Source organism: Sus scrofa, chromosome 8 (genome assembly GCF_054392235.1).
Source record: "Sus scrofa isolate SSC_HxYL_T2T_F1_AM1 chromosome 8, Sscrofa_HxYL_maternal_Yorkshire_Landrace_v2.0, whole genome shotgun sequence".
In the NCBI taxonomy this organism is placed as follows: Eukaryota; Metazoa; Chordata; class Mammalia; order Artiodactyla; family Suidae; genus Sus; species Sus scrofa.
In genome coordinates, this window is record NC_139390.1 from 139,122,555 (window position 1) to 139,135,054 (window position 12,500).

The window sequence follows — 12,500 nt, forward strand, 5'->3', positions numbered from 1 at the left end:
GACACTTTTACTTTATGTAATTTTTTTGCCTTTTTAGGGCCTCACTCATGGCACATGGAAGTTCCCAGGCTAGGTAGGGCTCGAATCAGAGCTGCAGCTGCTGGCCTACACCACAGCCACAGCAACACCAGATTTGAGTCAGGTCTGCCACCTACACCACAGCTGGTGGCAGCACCAGATCCTTAACCCACTGAGCAAGACCAAGGCTCAAACCCGTGTCCTCATGGATGCTAGCTGGGCTCTTAATCCACTAACCCATGATGGGAACTCCCACTTTTACTTTAAAAATTACAAAATATTTTATGGTATACACATGAAATAATATTCAACACGTAGCTTTTGAAGATCAATAAAATGAACACACATATACCACTCAGGTTAAAAAATAGAACGTTACAATACCTTTGAAGTTTTTGTGCTCCTCCTTAGTCATGCCATTTCTCTTCCGCAGAGGTCCTTGTGGTCCTGAGGGCGTGTGTTATAATCTCCTTGACTTTCCTTATATTTTTACCACGTGGATACTCATTCCTACACAGCATATGGTTTAGTTTTATGTGGTTTACATGTTGAACTATCATTATTTTGTGACTTGCTTTTTTTAAGTTAACATTATATTTTTAAGATTTATCCGTGTTGATGCACCAGAAATAGTTCATTCATTTTTCACAGCTGTATGGCATTATAGTCTATGAATATTCTACAATAAATCCATTTTCCTATAAATAAACTTTGGAATACATTGACGGTTTTTTTTTTTTTGCTGCGATAAAAATGATGGTATGAATATATGACACACATGGACAAGGTGCTTTATAATAAATGTGTTGGCTCATAGGTGTGCATATTTTAAACTTGACTGTGTGACATCAGATTGATTTCCAGAGTGACAGTATATAAATGTAAGTGTCTATGCCACATGCTTACCAACTCTTGGTATCATCAGATTAGTTTTTATATTTGTCACTAATTTCTTGAATATAAAATCCTATTTCACTGTAGCTTTTATTTAAATTTTCTTTACAATGGAAATTAAGCATCTTTTCCTATCTATTAGCCATTAGTATTTTCCCCTTGGTAATATGTCTTTTGGTTTTTTTTTAACATTTTTTATTATATTTTTAAAAACGAATTAGTAGGAGTTATTTATTTATTCTAGTACCTAATCTTAGTTAGTTTATGTGTTACAAATATCTGCTCCCTATATTTAGATTCTTTTCCCATTTTCTTTTGTAGTGATTTTGGAATTTGGCAATCTGTGTGTGTGTGTGTGTGTGTGTGTGTGTGTGTGTGTGTGTGTCTTTTTTTTTTTAGGGCTGCTCCCGCAGCATATGGAGGTTCCCAGGCTAGGGGTCGAATCAGAGCTATAGCTGCTGGCCTGCACCACAGCCACAGCAACAACTGATCATTAACCTACTGAGGGAGCTCAGGGATCAAACCTGTGTCCTCATGGATACTAGTCAGATTCATTTCTGCTGAGCCTCAACAGGAACTCCTGGCAATCTCTTTCTATTTAATTTTTTATAGTTCATGTATTTTTATGTCTTGTTTAATGATCCTTTGATGCCTTTATATTCTTTTGTAATTTTACTGGGAAAATTTTTTTGTTTTGTTTTGTTTTCGTTTCTTTGGGGGAGGGGAGCATACGGAAGTTCCCAGGCCAGGGATCAAACTTGCGCCACGGCAGCAACCCTAGCTGCTGCAATGACGCCATCAGATACTTTACCCACTGCACCACAAGGGAAATCCCTTACTGTGAATGTTTTAAAGTTTAATCTTTTATATGTAAGCCTTTAGTTCACTTGGAAATGATTTTTGTGTATAGTGTGAAAGAAGGATTTCAGTTCCATTTACTGAGCAGCGTATTCTTTCTTCTTTAATCTATAATGATGGGTTTTTTTTCCATAAGTTCTCACATTTGGGGGCAGGGATATTACATTCTGGGCTCTATACCCTGTTTCACGAATTTGTCTATCTCTATACCATTACCAGCCTTTCTTAATGGGTGTACCCTTAGATCAGGTAGGGCAAATGTACACCTTTTTTGTCTTCTTCAGAAGTATCTTAGCTATTAGTGAACCACTGCTCTTCGGTCAATATTTTAGAATTGGCTTGCTGACTTGTATAAAATAAACCCTACTGGTATTTATATTGGAATTGTATTGAACCTCTAGTTCAATTTGTGGAGAATTTTAATTCAGACAATTTTTATCTTTCTCCAGACAATACAAAGACCTTAGCAATGCTACCCATTTAAATATGCTGTATATCTCCAGTATTTTAGTTCTCTTCCTTTAGCCTAATAAGTGGACAGTATTATCATTTGATTGCCCACAGGGGGAGTTTGTTGAGGTTCTTACCCTCATGATTATCGCTTTCTTGGCTTATCACTGTGTTTTGTGGTTTGGCTCTTTATTTTGCGATTTTTTTCTTTCCTTCGGAAGGACGTCCTTTAGAAGTTCTTTAATGGGTGTCCTTGATGATAAAGCTCGGCTTTTTGATTGGAGTTCCCTTACTTGAAAGATAGCTTTGTTGAATATATAGTGTTAGATTGACAGCTGTTTTTTTTTTTTTTCCAGCATTTTCAAAGTGTTAGGGAAGTTTCCATTGTGGCTCAGTGGAAACAAATCTGACTAGGATCCATGAGGATGCAGGTTTGATCCCTGGCCTTGCTCAGTGGGTTAAGGCTCCAGTGTAGCTGTGAGCTGGTGTGTAGGTCTCAGATGTGGCTCAGATCTCACACTGCTGTTGCTGTTGCATAGGCCAGAGGCTACAGCTCCGATTGGACCCCTAGCCTGGGAACCTCCACATACAGTAGGTGTGGCCCTAAGAAAACAAGAAAAATAGTGTTATTCTACTGGCTTTTTGTCCCCAATATTGCTGGTGAATAATTTGCTGTCAGTGTCATAGTCATCTTTGGCCATAGTCCGTCCCTTTTCTCTGCTTTCATGTAGGATTCTTTTTCCTTTGGTTTTCTGCTATTTTTCTCCCATGTGACTAGGTGTGGATTTCTTTTTATTTCTCTTGGGATTCACTGTGTTCCCTGAATTCCAAGCTATCTCCAATTCCTGGAATTTCTCAGCTTTAGGTTTTTTTGTTTTGTTTTGTTTTGTTTTAAATATTTTTTCTCCCCTATTCTTTGCATTATCTCCATGAAAAAAAACAAACTCTAATTAGACATGAAGTAGAAATTCACTTATTCAACAAATATCTTTGAGCACCTATTCTGTGGTGGGCACTTATTGTCTCTAGGGATATATAAGTTACAAAACTGATAAAAATCCGTGTCATTGTTTAAATTTAAAACAAAAGGCATGGTGTATTAGGACAGCGAAGGGGGATGAGAGGGCTCCAAGTGCTAGGACGAGGGGCAGGAATTGCTCCTTCCTTTTTGAATTGAAACAAAAGACTTTGTCCAGTATGCCTCATGTAGCATGTTTTCTTGACCTTATATAAACTGATTATACTGAAATGCATATGCATCATGCTTCAAATATCAGCCTTTGGACATTCCATGTTCCACAGTATTCCATTTGCAATTTGCTGCCAGTGAGCAAATAGTCTTTTACTCATATTGTCAGGTCTGAGTTTTTTAATGTGTTTTGCCTTGTAGTATTTCCTCTTCCTGTGCTCATTTGTAATGAAAACAGATGTTAGTTACAATTGTGCACTAAGTCATTTATTTATATTTCATGTTACTAGAATTTGAGGGGGATTTTGAGAGGAAAAGAACATTTTCTTTTCCTTTCCTTTCCTGTCCTTTTCTTTTCTTTGTCTTTTGTTTTTTGGGGGCTGCACCCACAGCATATAGAGGTTCCCAGGCGAGGGGTCTTATTGGAGCTATAGCCGTCAGCCTGCACCACAGCCACAGCCACAGCAACGCCAGATCTGGGCCACGACTGTGACCTACACCATATCTCACGGCAACATCAGATCCATAACCCACTGAGCAGGGCCAGGGTTCGAATCTGCAACCTCATGGTTCCTAGTCAGATTCATTTCCGCTGTGCCATGACGGCAACTCCGAAAAGAACATTTTCAAATGAAAGAAAAAGGGTAGAAGTATTTTTAAAGTAACAAAACAACCGGAGTTCCCGTCGTGGCTCAGTGCTTAACGAATCTGACTAGGAACCATGAGGTTGCAGGTTTGATCCCTGGCCTTGCTCGGTGGGTTAAGGATCCGGCATTGCTGTGAGCTGTGGTGTAGGTTGCAGACGTGGCTCGGATCCCACGTTGCTGTGGCTCTGGTGTAGGCCGGTGGCTACAGCTCCAATTAGACCCCTAGCCTGGGAACCTCCATATGCCGTGGAAGCGGCCTTAGAAATGGCAAAAAGACAAAAAAAAAAAAAAAAAGTAACAAAACAACCCAGTACATAACCATGAAAATCTAGACTCAGACCCTTGTGTGCGTGTGTGTGTGTGTGTGTGTGTGTGTGTGTGTGTGTGTGTGTATTTCTATCATAATCTTACACTGTCCTCAGAAGTGACAGTTCTTTTGAGAACAAATTTTGTCATAGAGATATATGGAGTAATTACTGGAAAATGTCAAATATTTGGAACTTTCTGTTGAGCAGCTTTTGTACTTCCCATAAGTAGCACCCCATGTAATATGTGATATATGTATCATATATATGATAGCAACATTTAATTTCACTCACTCCCTCTTTCCCTGCCTGGAGTCTGCATGGACCACTTGTCATAATTTCCCATGGTCTTTTCAGGAAAGTGACATGGGGCAAACAAACAAATATTAGGATTTTTCTTTCCCTGAAATATTTCCAAGTAAACTACCCTGACGTTTTCCATAGCAAAGAGGTGTAGAATAACCTTTTGGGGAAGCTGACCCTGTTCTAACTTGTGTGTGAAACTGAAACATGCTACTACTTTATTCTTAAATCAGGACTGAGTAATTCACTTGATTGTTAGTGTTTCTCTTTTTTTTTTTTTTTTTTTTTTTTTTTTTGGCTTTTTGGCTTTTTGTCTTTTCGTCTTTTTTTTTTTTTTTTGTCTTTTCTAGGGCCACTCCAGCAGCATGTGGAGATTCCCAGGCTAGGGGTCAAATCGGAGCCATAGCCGCCATCCTAAACCACAACCACAGCAATGTGGAATCCAAGCCGCATCTGCAACCCACACCACAGCTCACGGCAACACCGGATCCTTAACCCGCTGAGCGAGGCCAGGGATCGAACCCGCAACCTCATGGCTCCTCGTCAGATTCGTTAACCACTGAGCCACAACGGAAACTCCCTGTTAGTGTTTCTCAAATGTCGTCCAGGGGCCCCCGGGTTGCAGTTACCATTGGTGTTTCTTGGTGATAGGTGCCCCCGGCGTGTGGACTCAGAATCGCGCACATCACTGTGGAGAGGGGTGACCTGTGTTTTTGTAAGTTCCCTATGTTGTGAGTATTCGATTTGGAAACCACGCTTTTTTATCATGATGCCTAACATGTGTCACGAGAACCTCCCCTTCCTTTTTACACGTTTGTTGCAGACATAACTAACTGATTAAAGTGTTCTTTCCTAGAGGGCCAACACTAAGCCACACAAGACCACTCAGCACAGTGCCGACCAGGCAGCTGGCTGTCTTGGAAAGGTAAAATAGCCTCTCTGGAACTCTTCTATACAGTCAGTGCTCTTAGATAATATTATCTCTAAAAACATAGTTAAGAATTTGGCGAAAAACAGTGATATTCCTTAAGTTGCAAGTAGATGCCAGAAAATTTTTACTCAAAATATTGAACATAAGGCTTAGAGCAAAAATAGAAAGCAAGGCTGAATTCATGAAGCTGTCAATCTTGGAAACCATATTTATCATAAACAGTAATCAATGATGGAAAAAACATAACAAGAAGATATAGTAATTCACAGGGCATAATAGGAGGAGGTCATTGAACAACTCCTTATGTTTCCATTCAGTAGCTCCTGAAGGCTTAAACATACATAGTATAAATTATGACCCCAAATAATCAGAACATAATAAGGCATTTTTTCATATATTAGGCTCAAAGCAGTTTGTTATATATTTTAGAAAGTTGTTCAACCAAGGAAGTTAACATAAAGGAAGAACATTAAGTTCTTAGCTAATTGATGAAAATTAGCTGGAATAATTTTCAATCTTAGGATTTCAGATAATCATTTTTGTAATCCATGCTTCCTTTGTTTTATTCATCTTTTAAAATGTTTTGAAGACATGAATAATAGCCAATGTCTGCACTTTGTCTTATCATCCTCCTCCGTTTATAAAACCAAACTTTTGGAAAACTCCCATGTGGTGCAGCAGGTTAAGGATCCAGTGTTGCTGCCGCTGTGGCACAGGTCGCACCTGCAGTGCAAGTTTAGTCCCTGGCCTGGGAACTTCCATATTCCATGGGCATAGCCAAAAAGAAAAAAATTAAAAAGTAAAGTCAAACATTTTGTAATATGGCTGTCTTTTATATAGTGAATTTAGAATTAGATGAGGAAATTGTCAAATAATTCCTATTAAATGCTATTTTTCAATTCTCATTAAGTTTGTTTTTTTTTTTTTTTTGTCTTTTTGCTATTTCTTTGGGCCGCTCCCTCGGCATATGGAGGTTCCCAGGCTAGGGGTCTAATTGGAGCTGTAGCCACCGGCCTGTGCCAGAGTCACAGCCACGCGGGATCCGAGCCACGTCTGCAACCTACACCACAGCTCACGGCAACGTCGGATCGTTAACCCACTGAGCAAGGCCAGGGACCAAACCCGCAACCTCATGGTTCCTAGTCGGATTCGTTAACCACTGCGCCACAACGGGAACTCCTCATTAAATATTTTTGATAATTCTATAATTTCTGAAATAGTAAATAAAAATATTAAAAATATATATTTATTGCTCTTTTGATAACTACACAGGCTGGAATCTGTAAATATTCTCCAATTCTTATTCACATAATAGAAAATGATGACTTATTAATGTTCTAAAGCAAAGAAATCCTTTTACAAAAAATAATGTTTGCCATTGTTTTAAAAAATATTTACTATGTTGACAACACATAATCACAAAATATAGTTAATATTTTATGTATTTTTAAAAAATATAATTATTGTGGAATATGATTTACAAATTTCTTTTAAAAATATCACCTTATTTTCCATTTAGAATACTAGTAAAATTAATTGTTTTATGTGAGTATGTTGACCTAATAGGCTAGGGAGGCAGTTTCAGAGGCATTCTTTAGGAGAAATTGCCTGTGACAAACATACCATCAATTTTATGGCCAAATTAAAGCAATTTTTACCACATCAGTTCCAAACTTGCTCTTATTCTTCCTGGAATCCTCATAATAAGCAATGGATTTGGACCCTGGAGATGTTACTTCCAGTGTTGGCTTATATTTGATTAATTGTGATTACAAAGAAAAACCATGTGGTTAAGTAAGTATATTGGATGTACTTGTTTATGATACAATCCTGTGACCATCTGGAAAACAAGTACTTGCCACTTAAGTATACTAGTCATGTTTGTAGGAAGAAAGAACTTGAAATGCATTGGTCAAAATAAAGGCACACAATTTTAAAGATGACTGTATCATGTATTTTCAGTAAGAGCATTCAACTATTTCACTGACAATAATAAAGATTCTCTCCTCCCTTGTTTTTGTAAACCATTCCATCAAGGACCACAGTAGTGTTTTACCTGAAGGTGTACTGAGTGCTTCTATAGAATATAATTATAACTTGTAATAAGGAACATTTTAATAGTTCTTGTTTAATTCCTGAATATTTGACTCTCCTTCAGCTTTGCTATAAAAGTACCATGTAATTGTTTTGGGAATGTTACTTTAAAAGCAACTCATGTTTTAACTAAATAGCTGTAAAATGCTAGCTACATGTAACTACTATATAATAGTATGTTGAGAGTATTTTGCCAACTTTGTTAAAAGACTCCTTTACAAATAGGACATATTCTTTGCCCTTATTTTTAGTTGGACATCAAGTCTCTAGAAGTCTGGAGAAGTTTGATCAATGATTAAATGATGGCTCGTTAGAGCATGATAAGTTTATCAGAGAGTAGATCTCTTTTGATAATTTAAAATGTAAGCATTGAGATTTATTTGACTGTATTAATGATTTTCTATTTAAACGTCTCTAGGTAATTCTAGCTTACTTGTAGCCATAATACTAACAAAAGTTTTTGTCTACAAGTTAACCTTTAACTCTAATCTTTTGTAATTTTTTTAGTTTCTTTATTTCTAACATTTTTAGTTTCTTTCTTTCTAATTTCACTTACTGCTGTATTCTTATGCACATAGCAATTTAGATAAATTTTTACTGAAACATGTCTTGTTTAATTATTCCTATCATTTTGTAAAGGAATGTTCTTTGGTTTTCCCCAACCTCACCTCATTTTCTGATACTACATGATCATATATTTTTTCATCCCAATAATTGAGAGGACATGCAATAGTTTAAATTTTATTCAGCCAGATTATAAGGGAACTGGAAGATAATTTGCAAATTAGCTTGATTTTATCTTTGTTTAATCACTAGTCTGCATTGTTTGCATTGTGTATTTATTTTTGCTAAATACAGTTAATTTTATCTTTTGTCAGGACAGCCCATCTTTTTTAGCCCAGCCCTATTGAATAGGTGGGGTAAAGATTTTGCAAATCTCAGTTACGTAATATGATGGTAAGTTCTCCTGAACTTACAAATTACATTAGCAGAAATGAATTAATTGGCTTTACACTGAAGATGGGGTTGCGGAAGAATAGCAGCATAGGAAAAAACACTGCCTGTGGATTTGGATTTAAGAATTTCTGGAGTTCCCGTCGTGGCGCAGTGGTTAACGAATCGGACTAAGAACCATGAGGTTGCGGGTTCGGTCCCTGGCCTTGCTCAGTGGGTTAAAGGATCTGGTGTTGCCATGAGCTGTGGTGTAGGTTGCAGACGCGGCTCGGATCCCGCGTTGCTGTGGCTCTGGCGTGGGCTGGTGGCTACAGCTCCGATTGGACCCCTAGCCTGGGAACCTCCATATGCCACGGGAGCGGCCCAAAGAAATAGCAAAAAGACAAAAAAAAAAAAAAAAGAATTTCTAAGGCCTTTGTTATTCATTGACACATGGCCAGGTAATCTGTTTGAAATCAGCTTCTTTTAGTTGGCCTTTCAGTGTTTTCATGGGTGGGTATTTATCATTCTCAAGGCTCTGACAGATCAAATGTCAATGACAGGTGAAAAAGAAAATCTCAATTAGTGGGTATGTCTGTCAAAGATGTCCCCAATTTTGGAAAGTATTAGTTTTCATAGAAAGGTAATATTTTTCTTGTGGAAGTCCCTATGCTTAACATACTTTTGAAGCACATGCACTTGGATGAAATATGTTGTCTTAAATTGAAGATCCTATGTTTACCCTCACATGTCATTGAATATAATATTCAGAAATGCAGGCTACCTATTATCAGAAGTAAGAAAATAGGTATGAAACTGCAACCACATTGATAAATAGAATTTTTTAAGTCTTGGTGAAAAATTAGTGGATTATTTTATCATCAGAAATTGCTTAGATCCCATGTGTAGTGCCTATGAGTGGAGAACATTAACAGATGATGAAATTTCCTATTTGATAAAGGAAGAAATAGAATCTTAAAAGGAATTTAAGAAAAATGGAAACGAATCATAAAATATTTGTTCATTTGTCATTTTTTAGAAAATAAACAATTGAGGTAATTTCACCCTAACATTATTATGTGTCATTATATTTTTTCTAAGTCACATAGTTATGTAGAGGTTTAGCTCAATGTAAGAAGTTCTTCTTGTGTTGTTTAAATACCTTTTCATCTTTACAACCTGAATGCTATTTCATGAGATCCTATTTTTTTAAGTAATGCTAGTTCTCCAAATGTGTGTATGTTCCAAAAGTGAATTTAAAATTCCAAGATTCACTGCCTGAAGATCCGATTTTATATTTTTGTCCTTTGCTGTTTATTAAACCCCCTCTGTGTGCCCAGGATTCTGAGAAGCAGTTAGTCTCCCAACTAGGGAAAGGCAAGAGCTAGTGGCCTGCACTTCTTTTTGTCCTTAACTATTCAATTCTCAGATATTGACCAGTGGAACAAGGTAATTGAGCAGCTGGGAACGCCATGTCCAGAATTCATGAAGAAATTACAACCCACGGTAAGAAACTATGTGGAGAATCGACCCAAGTACGCAGGACTCACCTTCCCCAAGCTCTTCCCAGATTCCCTCTTCCCAGCGGACTCCGAGCACAATAAACTCAAAGGTAAGCCTTTCAGGTCAAGTTCACAACTGTAGAACTTCTCGTAGACACTTCTCGTAGAAAACCTGAACTCCCTCAATTTAAGGAGAGGTATTTTTAAGAGGTCTTTGCTACCAATGGAGAGTAGCCAGGGTTTTTAAAATTGTCTGGCTGTTCAGAGAGAAGGAGAGTGATAAAGTGTGTGGCAGGGATGCGGGTTAACTGTTTCTTGGACATATTTAGAATCTTAAAATTATTTTGCGGTGTTAACTCTAAGAGACCAATGTAATATACATTGAAATAATTATTCCAACTCTTTTTATTAACTGGAAGGTATTTTCAACACAAGTTTTTAGTTATAAAATCTTGGAGCTATAGATGTTTGCGTTTTCTTTCATTTGTATTTTATAGAAGGCTTAACCACCATTTTTTCATTTTAGGTGACAAATGAGATTTTTACCTACATGTTTTGTGTTCAGTATAAACACTTTCATTAATAAGTAGTATAAAAATACTGTGTCTGCTGTTGGGAACTTTGTAACAGGTCTTAATTTCTTATCCCACAAAATGGGGATCACAATGCCTTTGTTACGGGACTGAAGACGTGGAATACATTTGACGATGTAAAAAATGTAATATATATGTTCTTCTTTTAATTTAGGACCCTTCAGAGAATGTGATTTCAAAGCAAATTGATTTTTCCCTCTGCCTGGGCTTAAATCCTCTCTCTTAAAATCTGTGTGAACTGGGCCAGTTATCTCATCTTTCTGCACCTCCTTTGACAAAAGATAGAAAGTGTCTTCCTTATAGAGTCATTGGGAGAATTAGTTGACTAAGTAGTTTGTCAAGCACTTAGAACAGTGCCTGACTCACAGTAAATTCTCAGTAACTATTAGATACAAAAGACAGGTGCATATATACGTCTTTATTAATAATAAAGTAATTATTATTTTAGATTTATCTAGACATTATCCAAAAAAACAAAGGATACCTGCTTTTGAAGTTTTACCCCAAATATTCAATAGACAATTAATTAGCTACAGATTTAACTTCCAGACATAATTTATAGCTAATATAGACTTAAAGGAGACAGAGAAATGGAAATGTGGGCTCCAACTTTTCAGGGTCTTTTATCATCGGCTCCAAACGTTCCTCTGGTGGGTTTCAAATGTACGGCATTGTTTCTGTGTCCACGACACTTCTGTTGCACAGTTGGGTTTCCTCCTTCAGTTACCTCTGTGGGCTCCCGGGTGACAACAGACTGAATTATTACTCCATTTACTGCTTTAACATCAACATTGCCTATACACGGATTGAAGAAGCCCTGATGCCCCAAGTGGAGATTTTGAGGAGTTTATGTTTTTATGATGCTAACTGATACGTCAGGCAAAGGTCACCCCTTCTTATTGACACCTGTAGTGTAACAAAATGGAGACCACAAAGCCGTGATTAAATTACTTGAGGTAATGACAGCACTTGTAGAGAAACTATTAAGTAAAATACTGTGCTTCATGATATAATTCCAACTTTCCTGAGTTTATTTTTTTTGCTTTTTTTTTTTTTGTCTTTTTGCTATTTCTTTGGGCCACTTCCGTGGCATATGAAGGTTCCCAGGCTAGGGGTCTAATCAGAGTGGTAGCCACCGGCCTACGCCAGAGGCACAGCAACACAGGATCCGAGCCGCGTCTGCAACCTACACCACAGCTCACGGCAACGCCGGATCGTTAACCCACTGAGCAGGGGCAGGGATCGAACCCGCAACCTCATGGTTCCTAGTCGGATTCGTTAACCACTGCGCCACGATAGGAACTCCTTTTTTTTGCTTTTTAATTAATTCCTCTACAGTTGTATTATTTTTGCAAATAATAAACTAGAAGATGTGAAAACTGAGGTATAGCAGTCCCTCATAACATTTCTTATATAATTTTTTCAAATAATAAACTAGATTTTTGCAAATAATTGACTAGAACAATTATGTTATTTTTGCAAACAAACGTACACAATGGAATACTATTCAGCCATAAAAAAGGACATTTTGCCATTTGCAGCAACATGGATGGACTTGAAGAGCATTATACTAAGTGAAATAAGTCAGACAGAGAAAGATAAATACTGTATGATTTCACTTATAGGTAGAATCTAAAAAGTACAACAAACTTTGAATATAACAAAAAGAAATGGACTCACAGATATAGAGCACAAACTAGTGGTTACCAGTAGGAGTTTTACCCCAAATATGGGGTAACATGGCAACATGGCAGTGAGGGGGTAGAAGGTGCAAACTGTTTGG

The 12,500-nt window shown here is 37.4% G+C and overlaps 1 protein-coding gene across 38 annotated transcripts in view; it reads left to right on the forward strand.

Moving 5' to 3' along the window:
• The window catches only part of MAPK10 (mitogen-activated protein kinase 10), a 454,812-nt gene that overhangs the window by 397,895 nt on the left and 44,417 nt on the right, over positions 1 to 12,500 (forward strand). For all 38 annotated transcript variants that reach the window (XM_084973649.1, XM_084973669.1, XM_084973666.1 and 35 more), the window contains one exon: positions 10,052 to 10,234. In XM_084973649.1, the coding sequence (XP_084829775.1) occupies positions 10,052 to 10,234 (183 nt within the window). The remainder of the gene's footprint in view (positions 1 to 10,051; positions 10,235 to 12,500) is intronic.